Source organism: Amblyomma mixtum, chromosome 1 (genome assembly GCF_055824585.1).
Source record: "Amblyomma mixtum isolate Tamu chromosome 1, ASM5582458v1, whole genome shotgun sequence".
Lineage (NCBI taxonomy): Eukaryota > Metazoa > Arthropoda > Arachnida > Ixodida > Ixodidae > Amblyomma > Amblyomma mixtum.
Window position 1 is genome coordinate 324656339 of NC_143012.1, and position 25301 is coordinate 324681639.

A 25301-nucleotide genomic window follows, 5' to 3' on the forward strand; every position below is an offset into this window, starting at 1 on the left:
ACCGGACAGGAAGGAACACATGGACCAGTCTCCCGGAATTATTGTATAGGGCGGCCAGTGAGGCTTTTTTGACGCAGCTGGCTTTTGAACGCGTTGTCTTTTTGCTCATAACGAGCAGGGTGGAGGACGCTGATGCATGATCGGCATTAGTATTTCTAAGTACGTCGCGCGTTGCTATGGAAAGTGAGAGCTGTCGAAACACGTGACTAGGTGGAACCAGCACGGTGAGAATTTAAGAACGAAGCTAGCTCAAGTTTCCTGCTTTTTTTCCCCACCCGCCTCCTTTGTTTTTCCTGTTCCTGGCGGACGTGCGTGGCAACGAAGCCACGTTACAACAAAATGTGCCGAAACTACAGCTCCGCTTGTCCCATCAGTAGCCAGTTAGGCTACTTCCCAGGATGCAAGCGCCATCTCTCGCGAGCTGGCAGCGAGACCGACAGCGTACAACAAACAGTGTCACGATAATGAAAAGCAAATGCCTTGGTAGTTTTGCCATGACATCCCCTCGCAAGGTCGACAACGTCAAGAGCCGGCTGTTGTTGAAAGGGCACCGCATTGTACAGGCAGGCGGTATCGAGAAAATGAAGGGGTTTGAGGATAAGGGTTGTGTGAGAAATGCCTCTGACATGTAACCTCTCTTCCCTCTCCCTACTAGCAGCGAGCTCAATTCGCCCCAGGGTCGCCTCAGGTTTCGATACAGGGCCACGGGCTGCTCGAAACAGCGTCAGCTGGCGCTCCACTTAGCGCGTCGCGGTGCCGAGGGACCCACTCAATTTCCTCTCGGGGCACAACTAATAGCGGTTGCTCCCTTTCCCTCCCACAGAGCACCACTTCCTCCCCTCCCTGCACCCGCAATCGCGCATGGGCCGTTACAGCGGCTGCCCCGCAGTGTCTCGCGCCGCTTTCTCCTTAATGCCGTGCTTCCTCCGCTCTCTCCGCTTCCATTTAATGCGCTCACCGCGAATGAGTCACGCAGGAGCCCGCAGCAGCCTCCGCGAGCGTCGTCCAACACGATCCTCCTCCTCGGGCTGACGTCTCACTCTCCCTCTTTTTCTCACTCTAGGCCGCGTACATTTTCTCTCCGGGCGGCAGCCCCCGGCGCAAAGGCCGCTGTAATCGACCGGGCCTGGCCCGATAATGGGCTGCGAAGATAGTTGGGGTTGACGGAGTTGGCGGTACACCTAAGAGCATCATCCTGCGCGCGCCCGCGCGCGTGCGTGCGAGCGGTGCGAGCTCTGTGGCGATGCTGCCAGTCGGCTTGCTTTCTCGGCCGCCGTCGCCGCATTAGGCCTCCGTTACTGCTGCTTTCTTCTTTCTTCCCCTCAGGCCTGCAGGCTTCCCTTTCCGATGCTTGTTCTCCAGATAACCCCCCCCCCCCCCTCCCCGCTTTCCTTTATTGCGGCTTACGTTTAGACTAGCTGGCTAGCGCGTGCGTGCGGCGTTTCCGAGCCCATCTTATTCGGCTGCTGATGACGTTTGAACCGGTCCCATCCGCTGACGACGCAGGCGTGACGGCCGTGTGAGGTGTTCGTGAATGGGTTCGACCCTCTTCGCCATAGAGCTGTCGATAGCGCCTTGTAGTTGCATGTTACAGGGAAGTGCATCGCCGACGTTAGTTATTGCCGGATGTTATTCCTCATTTGCCATAATTTATTGTTTTCGAACCGCTATAGCTGCATGTGGAACTTTCTCGGAGTAAATGGTGTAGGTTGTTGTGTGTAATAAGACTCAACCATTGACTCATCACGTTCGCTCGCTACCATGGGCGACCTATCGATTGTGTGGTGGGCACCCTCATTAAGGCCGACTCATGTGGAACTTTTTTTTTTTTTGACGTTCTGTACATGGTGGCATGCCAGACTACACTTTCGTTGAGGAAATACAGCAGAAACGGCTGCACATCATGATCATGACGAACATTTTCTTTACTGAGGGAAAACGAACTCAGATAACCCCTGGTTCCCGTTGCTGTTAGGCAGGCTTGATTACCACCGTCTGTCAGTTTCATTTTCCGTTTCTTTCACTTTTCAAGCATACGAAACCAGTGCGTGATTTCGACAGGGGGTCAAAATTACGGAAGGGGGTCAGAATTTTAACTTCCACCGGCGTGCGGCGATTCGTACTCGACGTACCGGTAACCCTCCTCGCGCTGCATCTCTTTGTCCCTTCACTTCGTTCGAACTGTTTTATTTCTCTGTTTTTGCTGCGTGTTGACTGTCGTCGTGTTTATATCCTTTTTATATACTTTCCCATCCCCCCTTCCTCCCCCAACCCTCTTCTCCGTAGCAGGCAGGCGTTGCGCCTTCTCAGTTGGCAGTTTCCGGCCTAACAAAATCGTCGATTGCTTATGTATGTCCGCATTGAAAACAGACGCACGAAAAAGAAATCACAACCCGCGGCGGCGTGAACAAACTTCGAAAGCCGCTGCGCGAGACCACTAGGCTATCGCCGCTTTTTTTCTTTATTGCTACTAGGCTATCGCCGCAGCCGAACACGCCTCGTGTTAAACCGCACCACACACCCGCGATATATATGCCTTGCAGAGCATCGTCTTCATCAACTTCCATCAGCTCCGTCCGGTGGCACTGCCCGCCCATCGTCGTCTTCTACGTACCACAAATCCGTACTTTAGCACGGATTCGAATGTAGTAAACATGATCTGTAGTTTCTTTTTTAATGTAGCATGTATTACTGCAATTGTTTCCTGAAAAGCGGTTCTTATCACGTAAATAGAAAGCTATAGCACAGCAGAGACGTAAGTGCCTGCTGCGCACGCGCAGGGACAGGAGTGCGGCAGGTATACGTAGCACATCTGATATACTGCGCAGGTGCAGCAGGCAACCGATAATCCTATATACGGTTGCGCTAGTAAGTATTCTCTATGCTCAAACTCTCCATTCAGACAAATGCCATGCAAGGACGGGAGCAGTGAGCTTAAAGGTTACATTGGCTCTCCGAACATAATGCACGGTCACTTCGCATGCAAGCATGGACACTGAAAGCAAAGCAATGGCTTTTGTTAACTGAGTGCGCAATTTCACTTGACTCTGCAGCGCAGCTCGGAGAACAGACCATAAGTAACTAACAATGACGGATAATTCAGCACCAAAATGTACAAGAAAAGTGTCTGTGGTACCCTTTAAGCGCTATGCAATTATAGTGCACGCAGTCCCGTTGCGACCACTATCCCGTATCCCATCAATCAGCCCAAGCCTTCAACTGCTCAGCAAGACATCGCTCTGCTCCCTACCAGGACCTCGTCTGCCTAATGTATCCTAGACGCTAAAGCGTCAGCGGACACTGAGATACCAACGCACATTAAGGAATCCCTGGTGATAGACGTAAAACCCCCGCAGAGCACGCTGCGACGGGCACCGGAGACGGTCATTGTACATTACCCTCCGGGTAAAAACCCAGACGCGCATCAGAGTTCTTATGTTGGAATAATGCTAGCTCACACGTCGTGACCGTCGTTTAATCAGCGTAGAATGCAAATAACAAGTGCGGAGACAGAAGCAAGAAAAGACGAGACACAACATCAGTTGCTCGTCGCAGGCTTCCCGCGGCGCTATTCGCCAGCCTGTCCAGAGGATGCGGAGGTGTATATATGCGGTCGTTGGCTACGGGACGGCATGTCACGCGCGGCCGTTCGAGGTACCCGGCGCGCATGCACCCTGCAGAGACTACAGCGTCGTGATTAAATTCACTGGGCAGTCAGGTCCCAGTGGGAGCGAGCAGCACGAGCGCTGGTCGTCGTTATACGAATCGATCCTATAGGAAGAAGCGGAGGAGGAGCAAGTGATCAGACAGCGCAAGGCTTCTGGGGAGTAATAACTCACGAAACCGGCCGGTGGGCAGCAACAAGCGCGTCACGTATATATATTCCGCTCGCAGCTGGGTCGGTGAAGCGGCATTTCCGTTCGTCCTTTTCCTTTAGGCAATCCTGAGCATCGCGCCGTTGGAGTGATGGCGGCGTTGGTGGAGGGACCTCGATTGCCGCTCGGGAAACGAAGCAGGAACGCGACAGGAGAGGCCACACGCAGCCCGGACGGCACGCACGCAGAACGCGTGGCGGCGTATTCCAGTCAGGCAGCACAGCGAGCGAGAGAACGACAAGAGGGAATGAAAACGCGCGACGCGGCTGTAGTAACAGCGTGACCCCCTCTGGCGCTCTCGGATGCTCGTGCCGCAAGCACTGAGCTTGTGAATGCATGTGTGTGTGTGCGGAAGGGAGAGGGAGGGCGAGTGATCAAGAAGGGGCTGGCTAGACGGAGCGGAACTTAAATCCGAACGAGCTCCGCGTCGAATAAAAATAGAGGGAAACGAGGATGGAAAAAATGGAGGACGGTTGGGGGGCAAATGCAGGAGGACATTTCGGCCTACGCAGCATCGCGCGCGAGCGACCGTGGCGGCCTGGCTGAGGCGGCTCGCTCTATTGCGGAGCCTCACGGACTTGTGCGTGCGTTCGTTCGTGCGTGTCCCGGTAGTGGACGCGGTCGCTGTTTTTGTGTTCCGCGATGATGGCACGCGAGGAGAAAGAGCAGCTGTGCTGGCGGGGCCTCCTGGCACGCCGGGGGCGGCGGCGGCCAGAATGGAAAGAAAACAGTGAGTGCGCGTCCAGACGGGGACAGAAACGAGATGGAAAGAAGGAAATCCCACTTTCGCTTCCTGCGAAAGAAAAAAAGAAAAGGAGTGACCAAAACGAAAGGCTTTCGAAGTACGTGCAGTGATGCCGCCCACCCACGCTCACATACGCAAGAAAGTGGCGCGGTGGGGGGACATGGAAGGAAGACGGAGGAGCGATCTCGGCGGGTGTCGGAATTGGAATGGGCCGGCGCGAGTCAAGCTGCTCTCCATGCAGGTAGCGTCCGCGGAGCCATCAAACAATACCACGGGGACGCACACGGGTTGGTTCCGGAGGAAGGGCCGAAATGCAACGAACGGGAGAGGGCGTTCGTGGGGAAGAGGTGAGGAGGGTGGTAGTGGATGCGCCTTCTTCGGTGATGTCGCGAAAGGCGGGATTGGGAGAGTAGGGAAGGTGGTCCCGTTGTCCCGACGATGGCGAAAATGCGCAGGGTGGAGATGGACTCTGGCGTCGCGCTTCTCGAGCGGGTAGATAGATGCCTGCGGTGTCGCGAGATAAGTAAATGCAGAAAAAAGAATAGGGAAAGAGAGTGCACCAACGTGGCTTTTCACTGCGACAGCAAGAAAATGGCGCCCGCAGCAGCCGTAGCTGAACAGCTTGCGAATGAAATCCTGTCGGAAAGAAGAAGGTGGGATGCGTGGTGGAGACAAGGTATAGGGAGGGGGAAGAGGGGTGGACAGGACACGATCCCCCCCCCCTCCTCCCCCTGCCCCGGGTTCGGCGGATTGCCCGGGTCCGGATGAAAACGGGCACGTGGACTGCGGGACGGAGTAAATTTTAAAGTGGCTCACGTTCGGAGCGAAATCGTAAAACAAGGAAAGTGTCGATGCCCGTTCTGCGCTAGAAAGGCTGAATGCAATATCTTCGGTTATATGTGCCGGCCTCATCTTTCTTCTCTTCTCGTTTCGCTCCGTTCTCTGTCTACGCTCTTTTTTTTTATCCCCTTTTTTTTTAATCCCAGGAACGACAACTTTGTTCGCTTGCTGTTTCTCTGGAAGGGCCACACGACGCATGTCTCCAGTTGATTCTCTCAAGTCGTGACTCCCATTTTAATCTTGCGAGCTTTCGCGGCATTATATGCAATATCTCAACGGTCCTCCGCGATTTCCTTTGGCCGAACTCTTCGCAAGAACAGATAGAGTGCCTCTCTGTATACGGCCTGTCCGTATATACGAAGCACTCTTGACACAACCTTCTCTTTTCGGTTTCGTGCTTTCCGCTCTTTTCTGTCGAAACGCATTTGGCCGCATCCCCCCCTGATATCGTGAGATTTTATTTCCTACGAGCACCGCACTAGCCATGTCCGCCAGCTTGTCGAGATCGGCGGCTCTTGTCCGGCGACGAAGTAAGAACAGTAAAAAAGAACGAGGACCTCCATCGTGTACGGAACATCTTCGCTTGAGAACGGGCTGCTGCACGGCGGTGGCGGTCTCGTCTTAAATTTTGATCGCTATCGCGCCGCACTGCTCTCTCTAGCGTCGCGCTGTTCAGCTCGTCGTCGGCAGAGGTTGTAAATGATGTTTCCCACCGCTGCCAAACAGGTTAGGGCGGACAGCGGTACTACAACACCGCACAGGCGGCTTAAAGAGATGAGAAGAAAAAGAACAACAAAAGGAAAAAAAGAAAGCGGGGAAACATCCGTCGCGTCTTTCATTTTGCAGGGTCGCCGTTTTTGGAAGAAAGTGGCATTATAAAGCGCGCCCGGTAAAACAAAAAAGTTAAGACTCGTGTGCGTAGGCCAAGTCGTTTCTGCAGGCTGCTCGCTTTGTTTGAAGATTATTATCGACGGCTTCCTTATACCGGAGGGCAGATAGGCTGTAGCCTTAGTTCGGCCACTGCACCAAGACGGCGATTCGGAAAAGAGAGAAAAATAAACAAGAATAAAGCGTGCACTGCTCGCCGTTGGTTCCGAAGCGGCGATACGCTTGCTTTTACTTTTAAGAGCGCGCAGTACCCTTTTGCCTCTAAATACGCCGCTCTTGTTGGAAGGGCGTGTCGACGCAGCGGCGATGAAATCGGCGACGACAGGTCCTTAAGCAGCCTCCGGGTATTTTATTGCCCGCTTAGCTATGCGTTGATCGGCACTCGCTGACAAACGCGAGTGATCGTTCCAGGGAGAGAGTCTGTGCTCTTTTGGAGAGGAGGCAAGTTGCAACGCGGGCTCTTTTTTCTGTACGCCAGCGTGGCGTGCGAGCGATTAGATGCATCGCGATTATTACGAAAGTGGAGGTAGCGGCTTTTAGAACAAGACCAAATTATAAAAGACGGGAGCAGCTAAACTACGGGGCCAGCTTGACATTTATGCGCGGTCTGCGCGGCTAAACGTTGACGGCGAAGAAAATACATTGAGGTCGCGGCTATCGCGTGGCGCTAACCGGCAGAGCAAGAGAGGTGGTTTTTCGCCAAATGAGACCGCTCATTACAGCGCAATTTTGTCGTGAAGGTAAGTCCGGGTTTCTAGATGCTTGGCTGCTGATTAACGGCGAAAATTTGTTTTTGTCGAACTGGACGTATAAAGCTTCCGAAATGAAGGGGGAAAAAAAAAAAGAGATATCAGCTGGAAGAAATAGGCAAATGGGTGTACCGCTCTCAGTCAAGCGAGCTTTCAAAGCTCTCACGACGGACGGGGCATTTCCATCTCGGGGACGTCGTGGACTGCGAATCTAGCCACGACATCCTGCTCTCATCGCTAGCGGTGAGCCAGCACCACAAAAGGAGGAGTGTACAGCTGGCGGAAGTCGAGCGAGCGCTGGCAGCACGCGGGCGGTCTGCTCTAGAGAGAAACAAGCGTCGCTCCCGTCTTTTTTGTTGTTGTTTATTTCATCGCTGGCCGCGAGACAGGGCGGGCACAAATCAGAGCGGACACGGGGGACTCGCATTAGTATGGGCTTCTCGGCACGGCGGACGAAGATATGGCGTGGAGGGGGGCGGAGGGTGGATTCGCTCGGCGGCTATCCCACGGCTGCTGCGCGCACTCCGTCCGGCAGAGCGATGCTGCTGAGCGGGAATCGATCCAGGACGAAAGGGACGACCCCGCTCCATCGTCGTTGTCGTCCCCGTCGTCGTCGCCGCTCCGGCAGTGGCAGAGGCGGCGGCGCCGAGACGGTCAGGACATGACCCGCATCGCAAGAGGGCCCGCGCGGGCCGAGCGCTCAAATTGCGGGGCTTTGCGCGAGCGTGGTGGGGGAGAGAAGAAGGAATAGGGGGAGGGTGGTGACGCGGAGAAGGCGCGATGTGCCGCAGATTGCTTGCGGGTTGCGGCCCGCCGCCACTGCTGAGTCGAATTTCTACGGCTCGTTCTGCGTCTCCCACCACCACCTCGAAGAGCTGGCGATGGATAGAAGAGAGGAGAGTCCAAGTAACAATCACGGCGATGCTCTAAAACGGAGAAGGTGGTCAAATGGCAGCAACGAGCAAGTAGGCATCGTTCTCGTGCGGGAAGAAGCTCTTATCGGGTGTCTCTAGCACTAAGATAACACCGGTGTGGGCGCGAAAGGCAGTGACGGCGTCGAAGCCTTTCGATTGCGCTCCTCTTTTGAGATGGTGCTGCGGCGGTGCACTTTAGGATCTCAACCTATCGCGCTCTTTCGAGAGCAGCGCTGAATTACAAGATCGGACTGAGGGGACCGGCAGAAGAAGCCTCGCTTCCTGTACCGGCAGCGGCCCCAAAGGCTGCTCGCCGACGGCCACACGCGTTTTCCGAAGGAAGGCGAGACACACATAAACAAAAAGAAAAAAAGGGCTGAAGCAGCAAAAAAGAGAGAGGCAGAAAGTGATCTCCGGCTTATAAGCGTCTATCGCCTGGACAGGGAACATTTGCCAACGTTCGATGAAAAGCCTCCCTCTCCTACCTTCACTGAAGCCATCGTGCTCCTCGGGGTTTCTTTCTCGCTTGCATCTTGCAAATGCCCATGGGTCTTCCTCTGTGCTTGTTCCATACTTTGCCGACTCTTCTGTGTTCTCTTGTTTTCTTTTTGTTGCGCCTTTTGATCGGGCGTGTAGAGAGCGTAGGGAAACACGCGAACCCCGAGTGATGCCGGGGGCCACTTGGCAGGCTGGGCGCGTCTGAACGGTGCGGAAATAAAGGCCTCGAAGGACAGGAAATTTGTTGGAACCACATCAGCAGTCCATTCTCGTTGCCGGCACGAACAGAGGCGGCGGCGGCGAAAAAGACGACGACCATCCACGATGTCGACGGCACAAAAGAAGGGAACAGCGCGGAGGGAGGGGGGAGTGGGGCTTAGTCCCTTTTTCGAAAGAGGCATTTAAACGGCCCGATAGGAAATGGCTGTCGCGTCTTTATCGAGCCGGGTTCGCTCACGAGCGCTTGCGCGTGGTCGCCGTGTTTAGTGCGCTGTGTGTGTGCCCGGGCTCTGCCGCCGCCACCGGCCTAGAGTGTCCTCTTTCGCAGCCTAAGCCAGCAGCCGCTCAAACTATAGATACGATCACCTGTCGTCCATTCGGCGAGCGCCCTCCTCCCTGCTTACTCCCTTCCTGCTGATGCTGCTACCCTCGCCCGCTGCGTGTGAGTCTTTGAAGAAAGAGCTGCGCATTTATTTCTTTATCGGGACATGTACTCGCTCGACACAGGCACGGTTGGCGAGAAAGGCTAGACAAGATGAGAAGTCGCGCTTGTTGGTGGGCCTGAATACCGAACATCTTCTCCCGCACGCAACGCGCATTTACTTTTTTTTTTATTTCGCTCCTTCCGGAGCTTCTATAGCTTATGCCTAAAGGTGGAAAAAAGAGCCTCTTCTTCGGCACTTTATCCCAGACTTCACGTGACCAGGAAAGGTTATGTGCAAGCGCAGAGAGATTCGGCGTGCTGTGCAGGCGCGAGGAGCCCTATAGCACGAAGAAACCTGCGTCTTTGACGCCTATCGACGGTTCGCTTAGGAACGCCATTGTAGCCAGCCTGCTCACAACTGATGAACTGCTTCAGCTTAAGTGAAAAACTTGGAGCAGTAAAAGGCTTGCCTCTTTACATCCGTATTGGTTATCGTGGAGGCTTTGGACATTGTGTATTTCGCCACTAGTCGAGTGATGTGTGTTCATGCAAGTAACAACAAAAAGAATGGTAGAGAGGTTGGTTGAAAAAAAAAATGGAAAGTATTTAAGAATTAAAAACTTGCTTCGAATACCATCCCACGTTGTCAGATGTGAAATGTTCACGACGTTCGCTTCGTAAAGACTGCGGCTCAAGACTTCATGGGGATAGGTTGTGGTTAATGCGATCAATTTACGTTGGCTTGAGCTCAGTGTGTTCTACTTATAAGGCTGCGCTTTGTTTTGCTTAGTTTTGCATATTTTATTAGATTATTCCCAACTTTCATTTTTGCGAAGAGCCTCTAACAATATGTCTATAGCCAGAGAAAGAATGTTAAGAAAGAATATCTCTGGCGTTAGCCTTTAGAAAAGTTGCATTGCACTCAGTCCTTTCACCCATTCACCAAATCAGCTAACAAATTTATGGCTTTTCGTGAGTAGGTCACAGGTGATATTCAGCGAATCTGAAGCTAAACCCAACGTTGTCGCACAGCGACTAATGACTTCAGCATTTCTCAGAGTCTTTTCTGGGGCTATCTGAATATGTTTAAAAAGTTAAACAAGCGATGAAACTGTTTTACATGGGGTTAAAAAAACTGATGGCAATGATTTGAGGTCGTATGGTACGGCAAAACAGCGCTGACGGACGGGACGGAAGAAGATGAGACAAACACATGCGCATGTAGGCATTTGATGTAGGCATTTGCATTCTTTGCAGAGATATGGTCAACAGCTTCTAAAAACAGTCTTAATACCTATGTCGTTGTTGCGAGCACCAGTCGCTGTAACTAGCGCTTGTTCCTTGTGTACCATTCTGCGAAGAAGGTCGCCGGTAAGAAAACTGGGGAACTGATGCCTCCTTGGGCGAAGGCGCAAAGTAGGTGCTCCGAGAATGACATGTAACCCAGCTGAGAAAAGAACGGGATGTCTGCGAACGTACCACAGAGAACTAGAGTGCTACGCTCTTCTGAGGGCACCGATCGTTCAGTGAGCTGTAGATACTTGTACTGTGGCCGCACCGTTCTATGGCCCAGGAAGGAATGGGTCTGCTTCAGCAGTATCTTATGTCATCGGGACCTCTCCTGTATTCATTAAAGTTTCTCTCTCTCTCTCTTCCTTATGTCGTCGGGACCTGCACCGTGTACAGACTGCGCAAATCACTATACAAACTGCATGTGTGGTCATTTGACATCATTTATTATGGCCCATTTATTTTTGTCTTCTCTGCTCTCTCGCCTTTGCTTCATTTCCTCCTCTCGTCTCCGAGCACTTTCTTTTTATTCCCTTTCCTCTAGCGCAGGGTAGTTAACTTATCAGTCTGACCTCCCAGCTTTTCGTTCCTTATCCCTTTCAGTAATCCTAATGCTTTTTTTTTGTATGTGCGTCTTGTCGCACCGTAGCAGTGGCGGTTCTGCTGAGAACGATGTTTTTGAACGCATGGTCATGGCAAACAATTTCTCATGCTCCCGTCGCAGATTCCATGGATATGAAGTCTGGTCCCGGAAGGCGGGTTGTTCAGGCTGGTACTCTAAGCATGGCACCGGGTGGCAACGGGCTAGGGCCACTGGGCATGGCCGGTCTCCTGCCGGGCCCCGAGTGCGCGGGCTGCCAGAAGCCCATCCGCGAGCGGTTCCTGCTCAAGGCGCTGGACCAGCTGTGGCACGAGGACTGCCTCAAGTGCGCCTGCTGCGACTGCCGCCTCGGGGAGGTGGGCTCCACGCTCTTCACCAAGGCCAACCTCATACTCTGCAAGAGGGACTACCTCAGGTAAGCGGTCTTCGAGAGGCCTGTATGTCTCTTCGTTTGTCGGCTCGTACTGCGGGCTACCCTAGACCAACTAGGGTTTGCTTGGTTGTATGCGACACGGGGGTACAAGTGACACGCATTAGATGTGCCCCGTGAACTGCAGCATTTCAGCATCCGCCTCGTATGCGGGAAGTACGGGGTTCGATCCCCAGTGCCGCCGGCTACCGACCGGGGATACAGTCGGAACAAACTTTTCCCTGACATGGTGCTAGGCTTTTCTAAGGCGATGTTGTTGGAAAATGGTTCTATATGACCACACCTTGTGTCGACGAAAAATACCTTCTGCCATATTGTTCTTTGCCTTTTCATAATGCGGTATCCATAACAAGAACACACTGCGCAGCCAAGTCGAAAAGAAGCTACCGTGCACATGCTATGATTATGAGATATGGCTATGTGCGCCAATAGGAACATGTCATTGAAGGAAAAGTACTGCGTGTCCTGCAGGCTCTTCGGCACTACGGGTCTCTGCTCGGCGTGCAACAAAACGATACCGGCCTTTGAGATGGTCATGAGGGCCCGCGGAAACGTCTACCACTTGGAGTGCTTCGCCTGCCAGCACTGCAATCACAGGTACGTTATCGCGGTAACGGGAGCCTAATCTGGCCAGCTGCTCAGCATGATACAAGTGAATAAAGGTGGCGAAAGAAAAGTGTCACCATGGCGAATTCCTAAATAAGGGTGATGGAGCGAAGGGTCTCATTAGCGCCCTATTGATATACTGCATACCTAAGTCCAGTACGATATCAGCCACATGAAGAGACAAATGTCAGCACGATTAGATGTGTGAGTTCGTGGAATTTGTCCTGTTCGTCCACTTGGAAGGAACGAGTCTTGAAGTACTTCGTTACTTGGGAGAAGGCCTGGTGGGTGTAATGAAGGCACAGCAGCGAAAAGGTCTACCCATTACTGCGAAATTTGCATGACATCTTCAGTCAAGGCTTTACGGAATTTTCGCATGTCCGTAGCGTTTTTTCATGAAATAGGGAAAGAGTGCATCTTTTTTTCATCATCTAAGACCGTCCGCTTTCTCCTTTCTGCTCTCCCTTTTCCAATACGCAGGTTTTGCGTGGGTGACCGCTTCTACTTGTTCGACAACAAGATCCTGTGCGAGTACGACTACGACGAGAGGCTGTCCTTCCAGAACGTCCCGTTCCCGGGCCACAACCCCAACAACCAGCAGCAGCAACAGCAACAGCAGCAGAATGCCAACAACGCATCCACTCCCGGTGCGGGTGGCGGAGCTGGCGGCGGTGTCGGTAACCACCAAGGGAACAACCCGGGCAGCAACAGCAATAGCGGTGCGACCGGCGCGACGACAAACAACTCCGGTCACCCGCCCGTCGGCACACCTCCCGGTAGCGCTGGCGGCCCAAACAGCAACAGCAGCAACGCCAACAGCCTGCAGCGACTCAAGAGACACACGCTAGACAACCTTCCCGTACAGGACGACGCGTCCAGTGGCTACGGCAGCCCCGACTCCATGCTCAGTGACGGCAAGTGACCCAGGGACAAAGGCGGCCGCGGTCGGCACCACGCCGGACCCGCCGCCCTCGCCTGCAAGCAAGACTTGAGCTAATGTGCAGCCACAGCTTGGACTTTACTCTGTGGCCACGCGCATCCGCAAACTTTCTGTACGCTTGAAGTGCTTGTAGGGAGTTTTGAACGGACGTCACGGCAAGAAAACGTTTAACACACGGCCGACCAATGAGCCTCAAGGCGAGGGCCATTTTATTTCCGCGGCCAAGATGCGAAGAATAAAAAAAGGAGAACCAAGAAACGAATGTGATTCTAATAAGCTCCGAAACGAAAAATGAGAAGATTAAGACGTTCTGTCTTGTGGCGTCCAGTAGATGTCTCCCCGTTGCCTTCATGGACGGTCGCGTGAGAACTTTGCTGTCGGTTGGACCTGGGTGTGTTTGCGCGTGTGTAAAACTTGTTTTCCGGTGGCGCGAGTCATTTGCGGCACCCTGGTGACACGGCGTGCCATGTGTTGCTGCTCCTGCTGTTGCTTTTCCGTCGTGATCTCGATGGCATCTCGTCCGCGAGTGCTCTGCGGTGCCGGACCAGTGCGTTCTCGTCGCCAGTGGTTCTACCCTTCGCTTCCTCAAGTTGAGCGTGAGAGCCGAACAGACTGATGGACTCTGGAATGAAAAGGGACAGTGCGCCGCTTCTTCTCAGTGGGACGTGAGGTCGACCACTGTTCTTCCAATGTGAATGGTGGGTTCTCTTTTCAGGCCTACTGATTTTTTTTTCCCTGTTATGTTGTTGCGCAATTTCATTTGTCTGCCTTTAGCTACACGACACAGACCCGGGCAGAGCCATGAAAACGACAGGTCATGCGCTAGTTAGGGTCTTTGTAGTGCTGCTAAATACTAATCATTGCTTACTCATTCAGTTTACCGCATTGGTTAGTTTGCTTTGATTTCTGGACGAGTGCCCGGGTCACGAACCCTCGAGCGTTCCAAGCGTACTGAGCCTGCCTGCCTCCATAGATGCTGATATGCCAGTTAGACTCGAGTTCAGGTCTTCCTCTTTTGTGGTGGTGGAGATGGGGGTCCGTTTAGGCGCGACACGTTGCAGGAGGGAGATGAGACGTAGAGGAACTTTGCAGATATGTACAGCTGGGTTTATTTACAACTATTTACAATTATACACATCGACCAGAATGGTCGCTAGCATTCAGGACGATCGGGAGCGCCAGGCCAGAGCTCGCCCCTACGAAACCCTGTCCTGCCTGACCGGCTTAACTCGCGCTACGCGTAGCGGCTCCTCGTCATTCGGAACGTGGCCAGCTCAAAGCTAGACCCTGTCCGTCTCTCGCGACTCCGACTCTCCACCAAGAGTCCCTGCCCAAGTCTTCCCTTTTTGTTCCCCATCATTCTGGGGACCAACTTAGTGACCAATGAGAGATGGGCTTCTTACAACCAATCAGAGCGTTTTCTCTGCAACTCAACAGACCAAAGACACGCCGGTACCCCCGAGCTTGTTTGCTCGCGAGGGCCGCATGCCTTTGAAGAAGCCGATAGCGCTTTTGCGCTTTTCCACCCACAGTAAAAACACGCTGACAAAAACAAAAGCACGCAAGCACCACTTCCATCAGCTGTGGCTCCAAACACAACAGGGTGGCATCTGATCCCTCTGGCCAGAGGCAGAGTAATCACAACTCGTTACCCGCCATCCGGCCTCACGACCATTCGTAATTGCACTCAGCTGCCTCCCACGCAAGCTTCCCCCTCAAGTGTCCCTGAAGCTTTCTTTCGCACTGTTCGACGCCGCTGTCGAAAAGCCATTAAACTTAACCCCGACAATAGCCGGCGTGCGCGACTCGTACGCACTGTCCGCGGAACGGGACCCCTTCCGGCACCCCTCGCTGCCATTGCTGCTTTTACCTTTTGGGGCGGCAGCCCTTTGACACCAGCGTTCGCTCTGTCTGTTTAAGAACGGCAAGAACGGCAACGTTAAGATAAGGACCAAGTCGGCGGCGCCCGGGGTGATACGCAGATGGCCCGCTGCCCGGCGTCCCGCAAACTCAACTATGCCCTACAGCCTTTTCAACTTAATAAAGCCGCCGCGGTGGCACAGTGTTTATGGCACTCGGCTGCTTACCCGAAATACGCGGGTTCGATCCCGGCCGAGGCGGTCGAATTTTGATGGAGGCGAAATTCTAGAGGCTTGTGTACTGTGCGATGTCAGTGCACGTTAAATAATCCCAAGTGGTCGAAATTTCCGGAGCCCTTCACTGCGGCGTCCCTCATAGCCGGAGTCGCTTTGGGACGTTAAACCCCCACAAACCATGAGCCAAACCTTTGCAACTTAATCGGTGTATTCAAAGTCAGCGTAGCATTTGTGCAACCAAAGAAAGATGCGATGGCAGCGGGCTTTCGCTTTACGAGGTGACACCCCCAAATGCTGTAGGCTGTAATGCCTCTAGGATGAGCAGTGACCAGCGAGGTCTTGCCAGGTACAGGCGCGGACAAAAGTAAACGGAGCACGCAACTGTCTTCGAATATTTTTCACGCGTCACCTAATTGAAATTTCCAGCAGTGGTACGCGCATGCTGGTAGAGGAGGTTGGTGGGCTTTCTTGTAGACAAACAACGCTTCTTCATTACCGATGGAGAAAGCGTGATTGCACTTCGAACGCAATAGCGTGCTCCGTTTACTTATGGCCGCGCCTGTACACTTCATGGAGGTGCGCATGTTTTCATCACCTAATCCCAAAAAGAAAAAAATGCGGAACTATAGAAGGAGCAAGCAAAGTTCAAACGATGTTTAAGCAGCGCTGTATCAACTGTGCGCGGTGTCCGCACGCCTTCAACATCAGTGTAAATGGGAACATTAGGAATGCTGAGCAAATGTGAGAGGAGCAGCAACGAAGTCGAGGGCATCAGTAGCGCCTCGCGAGACTTGTTCTTACCGTGCATTTGCTTTTAGTGAGTGCCAGATAAGTGCTCTCGCGGCTCTCGTGGCAGCCGCAGGGACGGACTACCGGCTGCCGTTAGCTGCATCGCCAAGTGCGTGCTCCGCGAAAGTGATAGAGGGAAAGAGCTAAGATAAAGAACAGAAAACGCATTTTGATGAAGAGCAGTCGTAAAAAGCAACGCGATGAGGTAAAAAGGCAAAGGGGACAAGGGTGAGAGAAGGTGCACGGATGGCTGCTGGGGATATGGGGAAAGAGGAAGACGTGGGCGGGTGGCCACCCCCGACAGCGAGGCGGGGGAGTAAAAGGTCCAACGGCGGGAGATCGAGAAAGAGCTCGCTCGGCCACGCCGCCGTGCAAATCCCAAGGCAACCGATCCTTCCATTTGCGCCCCGCGGAAAACGCTTCTCGAGGCCCGTCCATTAGCCCGCCCCTGCACTCCCCTACTCTCCCTTATTTACCTAAGTGGAACGACGCGCGCGTGCGCGTGCTCGCGCACTGGTGCGCGAGGGTAACATCCACAAGGAGACTGGAGAGGAAAGGAAAAAAAAAGGACAAGTGCGGCAGAAACCAATGAGGATCGAGGGAAAAGCACGCGTTTCTTTTTTGTCTCTCTCTGCGCGCTCTCTTCGTTCCATTCAGTGCTCGTTTTGCGGGTGGCGCGCAGTCGGCGGCGTCGCCGTCGTTCGTTCGTCGGCGTGGCCGCCGAGAGGGAGAGGAGGATGGGGGAAGAAAGGAGGAGGGGAGAAGAGGCTCGCCGCCGCCGGCTCGCCTGCTGGAACAAACAACTCGACGATGGTTTTTAGTGGACTTAAAAGGCTTTTTAGCCTCCCCGACGGTGGCGGCGTCGGTACCTCGCCGGAAGAGCCGTTCCCTCCATTAGGGCTCGCGCCAGCGGCCGGCGCGCAACAGAGCGCCGCATTAAGTGCTCGGAAAAGGAAAGCATCTCTTTCGCAGAGCGCGCTCGCGCTCTCTCTTCTTGCTTCTGTCGCTGCTCGATAAAAGCAAGCGCGACGTCCCTATGGCTGATGCCCTCCCGCGAGTGTGTGTACGCGCTTCGCTTGGCCCTCTTCCCATTTTTCCGAATGCTCCTTTCATCGCGGGGGTTAGGAGGCGCACTTATTTCCCCCTCCCCCTCCTTCGCTTCCTTTCCACTGCCTTCTTTTATTCTTTTCTGCGAGGGCTCGATCTTCGGACTGAAGTAGCCTGGAAGTCTGCATTTCGCCACCTTCTTTCTGGCATCAGTTTTTTACTTTTCCATTGGAACACTTTTTGCTTCATTACAAGCTCGCCTGTTGACTAATCCTGCGAGGGGAAATGCCTGGGCACTTTGGCTGCGACGGTCACTTAAAAACCTGGCCGCGGTGAGAGCCTCGGCTGGCTGCTAGTGGCGTGTGGTACCCGCGAAGCGCCGACGTCCAGGAACGCGTGATGTCGTGGCGGAGGTAGTGAGTGTATTTGCGTATGTGAGATCAGCGATGGATTTCGCAAGTGTGACCGACTCGGGAAAGGTAACAGCGCGCCGGTATCAGACGCATTAGTCCTCTTGAGAAGCTAGCAACGCTTGCTTTCTTTCGGCGTGTTTTTGTTTACGCTTTCGTGCTGTCCAGTGAACTGAATCCTTGAAGGCAGTCTAAGCTACACATTTAGTGCTTTCTCTAAGTTCAGGATCAGTGAGCGCTATAGTGCCCCTATGTTAATGCTGACGGGAAAGTACAGTCTGGCTCGGGTATATCCAACCCGGATATTTCGAATTATTGGCTATATCGAACACACAGATTACCCCGTTGAAAATATTGTGTAAAAGTATACAAAAGTGACGTTTTGTATCGAACTCCAATTTCACCAGTCAATCGACTTTTCGAACGACGTGCCGCGCCCCTGCAAACGGTGCTTCTCCTAACGCCGCACTTCGATAACTTTTCGCAAGCGGGTATGGGTCGGGTGTGTGGCCTTGGGAAATTGCTGGCAGCAACAGCGGAACGACGTGAACGTGGAGTGTGCTTCTCCTAACGCCTTCGGTGGCCTTCGGTCGTTTATACTCATTTTCCACGCCACATCTCTGTCATATGATGAAGCCAACATAAGCCTATTGGCGGCCCTAGCCTGGTGTGCTTCGCTGCCGAAGGTGTTGCGGAAATCAGCTAGCTGTACCTTAATTTTAATCAGATTTTTCTCTTTATATCGTGCAGTTACGAGGATTAGACATCGTATCATATGCGCAAGCTAGTTCGAAAGCATCATCATTTGTGGCTTCGATGCGAAGCAGGTTAGGCCTGGCAACGCCTAAACAGCAGTGTGCTGCCAGCACAAGCGCTGCCAGCACGCCGCTACAAGAAACGCGTCGCTAGCTTGGGTGAAATGTAGTCTTGCTTCTAGGTTACAAATAAGCAATTTATCGCCAATTTTTATATATCGAATTATAGATATATCGAACTATTCGCCATCTCCTTTGAGTTCGATAAATCCGGTTTAGGCTGTGACACCATTCTTGTTTCTCTATCTCCAATGAAGTGGAAAACATGCCCGTAAACGATTGAGTTTCAGAAACTACAGCATGTTGTAGACTACACAGCAGCCCTCTTCACGTCACAGTCAAGAAAGATAAGCGTTTTCTGGATTCAGTACAACGTGTCTCAGTAGACGGCCTGGAAGGTGTCGCTGCCTTCATGCAACAATTGGCCAGCTTATGGATAAGAACTTCAGGACAATTGGGAATGATGAAGCCAAGCCAAGAAAAAACGAGAGCGTAGCGGTTAAGTGAATCAGTTCAGGCAACTTAGTTCCGCACAATGAAGGGAACAGCCGATTACGCAGGCAATGGTAACAGAGAATGGTGCCACACCTTTGGGATGACGTTAGCTTGTCTCACTTTGCACTGTTAATTCTTAAATTGTAACTGCATCCGTGTTTACGAGCTAGTAAACATATAGTACCATTCGTGTGGACTGTTCCTTGCGCGGATATTTACTGCAGGTTTCGTATTTGTTCAATACAGCTATAAAAATCTAAAAGATGCTAGTCTGGTTGGTCATTACAGTGCAGGTGAGAAATTGAAGACCTGTTTAGATTTAAGTCAAAGACCTGTAGCGATGCGAAAATATACTTCATTAGCCGCCTGTATATTTAGATTCGCTATTGATATTTTTCAGTTTTCTTTCAAACTTATATCCTTTTGATTGCGGCGTGTCACTTTTGACGGAGAGAACGAACGAAAAGGACAACGGAAGACTATAGTGCTCTCGCGTTAAGTTTCGCCGCCTTGCAATGCGTAGAAAGAGAGAGAAAGAAAAGAAGGCGAACGAATAAACTGGTCCCTTTAAGCATGCCTCCGACTGGAAAAGAGCCACCCGCTACTTTGCATGCGATAAAGCGTGATGCATATATGTTTGTTACGAAGTAACCGACCCGTCGCGTTTTATTGGCGAGGCCACTAGCAATGGGAGAAAATCCGCAAACGCATTAGCACTTGGCAAATCTCCTCCGTGCCATCTGCGCTCCTCTCACGAATAGCACGAAAAGAAGCCATTAACGCTCATCTAAAATTCAGCCAACGGGAGCGGGGCCGTATTATACGGCGCGGGTATACAATCGTTCTCCGAAACGCGCAACCGCTTCGCGGCCGCCCTGTAGGCCATGTACCGGCTCCCGCGGCACGAGAGTGCCGGTAACCGGAGGATAAAAGAAGAAAGAAGAGAAAAAAGCTAGACCCCCCACCCCTTCTGGCCACGGCGGCGTTATGCAGCCTTTCTAGCAAGAGCACTGCGCACCGTGCCTGAAACGCATTTCGTAGTCCCGATTACTCCGTTCCCATCCGAGAGGTCTCCGCTGTAGTCGCTGTAAGTGCGCGGGCAGCGTGGGCTGCAGGAGGTGGGAGAGAAGGGGCCGGTGGTGGGAGCAAGAGTCCCTTAACGAAGCGAAACGCGCGCCGACTACCAAAGCAGTTCGATTCCATATAAGCGGACATGTGACGTGATTGGGGAAACTGAAAGCCGACGCTATCGGGCTCTCGCAGATGAAGAAGCACTACCCCTCTCCCCCTTTCCTTCCCCTCTATGTTCTTTCGAACACGCTCGGAATCGCTTTCGTCCATCCACGTGGTCTGTCGTTAGTTGCCCCTCGTCCGCTTCTCTCCTTTCCACTTGTCCCCGTCAATTCCGGCGATGGCTGCGCGAAGTTGCAATCGGGACTGGCCATCGAAAAGGCTGTGCAGCAGTTGCCGGGTGCCGGCACCGCTCTTACGCGCGGCGTATAGACCCCGCTGTGCGAGGCTCAGCAGGGAGCGCGAGGTTGGCAGGATGCGGCCAACAGCCTGTCTTCCGACTGCGGCGAAGCGTAACGCATTCCGTCTTCGCCGAGTTATCACTTTGCTTTTGCAGTCTGGATTCCCGCAGGACGACACACTGAGCCAGGAGATTAGGGGTGGTATTCTGCCGGTGTCGCCTTTTGCGACATGTCGCATATGGGCGGGGCCTAAAAAAGTGCTTACAGATGCTCGAAGAAACGGAAAAAGCCGCCGGCACTTTCGTCTGCGGTGCATTCATTCACTCCGAGAAGCGACAATTTACCACTGCTGATTCATTAGCAGCAGTAGATTCGTATCTTTTATAGCAAGAATATTTGCCATCACATGACGTCTAATGTTCAAAAAAAACATTTGCAAATTTAATATAAACTCGCTTTACTTCATTTAAGTCTATAAAACACCGCGAAAAAGCTCCAAATCTATTTTTCTTTCGTTCCGGACGGTTGTGCTAGGTTTCGGCTGCGTTTCGGGCAGTTGCAGACGGTAGCAGTGTAGCTGGAGGTCCCATTAGGCTTGCGCGCTCCAGAATCGAGAGCGTATCTAAAAAACTAGGCTGAATTGCAGCTTAAACTTTATCGTCGAAGCAAGGTAAGTCATAGCGAAAAGTAACAACACCAGTAGTTGCCGGTAAACATGCCGACCGGAATCGCAAGGACTGCTGAATTGGCTGAAGCGGGCGGCTCTCGCTTGAAAGGACGTCGCCATGTTTTCACGCCAAGGGCGCAAAAGCCGCAACTGCCGATTGCGTTCGTACGCTAACGGTAGCCCGTCGCCCGCGCGAATCGCTTCAGCGCATTCCGTTGTTCGACTAAGCGTAGTAAATTGGGGCGACGTCACGACGACGTAGCAGGAAGGCGGATCCGTGTTGTCACGCCGCCGTCACCGCGGCTCGAGCCAATCAGCGAAGTGCGACTGCGACATGTCGCAAAAGGCGACACCGGGAGAATACCACCCTAGAACTGTGAGCTGGATTGGCCGCCCTGACGAGAATTTAGTTTGCGACTAAGAAGGTGGCGTAACGGCCCTTGGTACGACGTACAAACTCAATCTCCGATTCTCTGGTACCTCTGTTTTGGAAGCAATAGCACTCCAAGCTAAAACAGCTTGAAAAATCGTTCAGTCTATATAGTTCTCTTTCTTCCTTTCATTGCAAAATGCGAATATATAATCAGGGCTTAAGGACACGGCGGCCATCTGTCGTCGTCGAAACTATGCACAGCAGTGTGTTTGTTGCGTGCGCTAGTGTGACTTTTTCAAGCCAAACGACGCAAGCGTATATAACTCAGGCTACAGTAACTGATTGGCCGCATTCTCTGCGTCCTGATACTGGCGGCAGTTGCATCACTTCACCGAACAGACGTCAGTAAAGTGGTGCAAGGTTCGCAAAAGACACTTCATTTGCGCGGATGTCGTAAGACCTGACCTTGAAAGCAATGCGGCACTTCCAGCAACCGCATGGTGTCACCGAAACGCCTTTTTATATTACAGTCGAGCAACAAGATACACGACAAACCAATTAGGAATAAGTCTATAGCCTTGAGGTACACGTACTTCTTTTCAGTGTCACAGTGCCATGGCTCAATATGTGCGCATTCAGGACTGTTTGCAGCGGGGGGCACTGCTATAGAGCCACCCATAAAAAAAGGCTTTCTTCAATTGAGAAATATTTTTTTGCTGTAGATTTCTACTCGGAAGTCATTGACTTCATCCGTGATATCCTCCGCCTTCCTCTCTTTTCTCAGCGTGTCTTAATGCGTGCAGTTTTTGAGTTGCTTCACGCGACCCTCGCTGTCCGCGCTGCAAGCGGCTTTCCTTTTGAACGGATTATGGCTCCTCTCCAAGAACTTCCTCTGCTCCGCAAGAGATGATGTTGCCGCACACGTTGCTCCATATACTATAGTGGTAGCTGTCTGTACTATGTACTGGAGAGATCATATACGCGAAGAAAGCGAGGGAGCGGCCGCTCGGCGGCGGAGGCAGCGGCGTTGCCTCTTCGTCTAAAAGCAACGCGTGTATGCCGCGCTTCCACTGAAGCTGCAGTGCGAGGAGCCAGGAAGGAAGCGAAGCCGGGGACGACATCCGAGTTACTTTTTTTTATATTTAGCTGGTCGTCCGGTCCGAGAATGCGCTGTACATCGGCGGACAGCGGGCCTTCAGAGTGGGAAAGAGGGTGCCCGGCGCCAAAGAGCAGTGCGGCGCGCAATGGGCTTCTTCGCGGCGGCGGCGATGGCGGGCGCCAGGAAATGCTGCCAGCGGCGGCTGAAAGCTTTGTTTCCTGCGCCCGCAGCAGCGGCCCGGAGGAAGTTGTCCTCGCTCGCGCCCTTAGCGGGACACCGCGCGGCACACACGCGCGCGCGCGCGCGCACCCATTAACTTGAAAGGTATAGCGGCGGACGCCGCCTGTATATCTCTTTATACATTAGGAGAAAGAGGCGAAGAGAGGCGGCGGGGGAGGTGAAGCAGCTACGCTTCTTACGGGCCGAGTGTTCGCCGCTGCCTTCCCTACTTGCCTGCACATTTCTGTCTTGCTTGGTTGCCCACCTTTTTTTTTTTCAAAGTTGCTCCGCGTGTAGCAGCAGGCAACGCGGACCGGAAAGGCTTCTAATGGAATCCATTATGGGAGCTCAAACAAGAGCGTCTATATGCTGCTGCTGCGTGGCGTCTCTCTCACTCAACGCGCCTCCGGCTTTCTCTCTCCTTCCTTCTTTTTTCCTTCTGGGCCTTCTACGGAGTGCATTACGGGAGGCCACGGCGACAGAAGTACCACAGCCGGGCAGCAGCGAGCAGGCCGCAGCGATGCTACATAACTTCCATCGGCGCAAAAGCCGCCGCATCTCCCGGTCGCGTCCCATCCCGAAGGAGCAGCGCTCTCCTTGTCGCGCCCGTCTCTTTCAATCCCCTCTCTCTCTCTTCTCCCTTACCCTCTTCTTTGCTTTCTCTGGTAGCGGCGCGGGGACCTGCAGGGGCTTATCGTCGGCGCTCACCGGCCGCTGCAGTCATCAGTATGCGGGCCGCGTCGCTTCCTGCGTTGTGTGTGTACCTTGTCGAGGGGTGGCCCGGAGATGCTTGCACCCTGATAGCCTAATTGCGGTACCTCCGTCCCGTTCGCCTGCTGTTGCGCCGAGCGCTAACGAGCGCGACGGCGCGCGGAAAAGGGAAGAGCGTGCGGCTAGGAGCAGCGGGGCAGGCCCTGACAGCGACGGAGCGATGGGCACACTCCTGATGACGGTGCTCGATGGCCCCTTCTCTACCCTTTGCCGCATCCGCCTCAGCGCGATGTGTGCTTAGGGAGCACCGGCGCTGAAATTTCCTGCGTCGACGGCAGCGCCGCAACACGCGCTTAACCCTCAGAGAGTGGAGTGCTTTTACATATGGCTATAGCTGCGGCCGTCAAATCTATCAAGATGGGCGAGTGCGATTTCTACCGGCATGGCGGGGCGCAGAACTCGCGACCCAGCTTTTATTATCTGCTTCAGTTTTTTTTTTCTCTTTTATCCTTCCGTCATATTCTAGAGCTGGCTTTCTGGCGACCACAACATTGCCTTATCTGGCTTTGGATCGTTCAAGAATGGCACGACCGCGTACCCACCTTGATATTTTAGTAATGTTCGGATGGTAGTTTCGGTGCCCGGGGGTCCACTATGCAGGCACAAGAGCTTCAGCTATAGACGCTTGCGATGGCAAGTTGAGATGGCGTGGACGTCCCATATGGCTTGAACGCATCTCAAGTCTCTTGTACATACTGACCATACACGCGCCAAGACTTTTCGTCAGCCACCTTGCTGGTAGTGGCCTGCTCGGTGGCTGAGGAACTGCGGTGTTCTTCTGTTAGGCAGAGGCTTCGGGTTCGATACCTGACCACTGCGGCCGCATCTAAGAGAAGTGCAGAAACGCTCGCGAGCTCCGACACTTCGTGCTGGCTATTTTAAATAACCCCTTGTCGCAAATAATTTCAATCCAACCAGAAGACATCCACCGTCATAGATATATAGCTCGTAGTGCAGCTCGGGGAAGCAGGACATTCATTCGAAGCGTAAACGTTCTTAAGTAGCGCAATTTTTCATAAACGAGTGTGGTGGCAATTAAAAAAAAAAAGAATTGGTTAGCCATACAAACTGAAAACTCACAAGCATATCGTCCGCTGTAATCCTTCGAATAGCTGTGTAGCAGATCAAACTGGTTACGTGGTGGTTGTTGGATCATAACGATAATCCAACATAATTAAGTACAGCTACTCTCTACAGATTTATTGCTGCCTGTCATTTTCGCTGGCGGATATTCGTGCGCGCTTGAACAGCACTGCGTCAGCTCCGCATTTCCCTGGCATTCACTCTACCGCATTTCTGTCCGCAGCATTGTATACCGCACGCATGCAATCACTTGAGCGGATCGCGACCGGCTCGTTTCGATGCGTCAGCAGCAAAAAGGCAGGATCCATCTCATCAAGCGCTGTCCGTACCGCCTTATATCGCCTATACTTCGAGGCGCAGTTCTCGCTCATCCGTCAGTGGCCTCCGCAGATATCCCACTAACCGAGTGAGTCAGCGATCCAGTTCCTCGCCGAAACAGCGATTCCCGGAAGAAGAGACGCGGCGGGCAGCAGTAATACCGTCGACGCAAGTCGCCGCCGCGAAAGGGGTTCGTTATACCTGTGGGCCGTCATGGGCGGTACGGGCCACGCAAGGAGGGGGATTGGATAGGGGAGAAGGCCCATCCACGGTGCTAACAGCTTGGGAGGCCGCAATAAATTACGGTCACCGCCACTCGACGCCAATGCGAAAAGGCAAGGAACCGCGGGCCTACAACGTATAGTGGCGCTGCTGTCGGCTTGGGCCGCTCTCTCCTCGGCTCTTCGCGCTGCAAGCGGCACGCTCGGTGGACGCCGCCGACCTCCTCCCTCCCGTCCCCACCGCAAAGCCCAGGGCTGAGAGAGCAATACCAATCTCTCCGAGAGCTGTAATCCCGGTCGCGAGAGCTCATATATCCGCCGGAGCGGCCAAATTAATATGTATCGCGCCCATAAATCGTCGCTTGTCGTTGGAACGAGGCACGCTGCCGCCTCGCGCGATGGGCAGC

General features: G+C 53.2%; 1 protein-coding gene across 4 annotated transcripts in view; it reads left to right on the plus strand.

Moving 5' to 3' along the window:
* The window catches only part of LOC149372774 (uncharacterized), a 126709-nt gene that overhangs the window by 88958 nt on the left and 12450 nt on the right, over positions 1-25301 (plus strand). For all 4 annotated transcript variants that reach the window (XM_089587320.1, XM_089587309.1, XM_089587289.1 and 1 more), the window contains 3 exons: positions 11167-11458; positions 11945-12070; positions 12560-13717. In XM_089587320.1, coding sequence (XP_089443446.1) covers positions 11167-11458; positions 11945-12070; positions 12560-13001 — 860 coding nt within the window. In that variant the 3' untranslated portion in view covers positions 13002-13717. The remainder of the gene's footprint in view (positions 1-11166; positions 11459-11944; positions 12071-12559; positions 13718-25301) is intronic.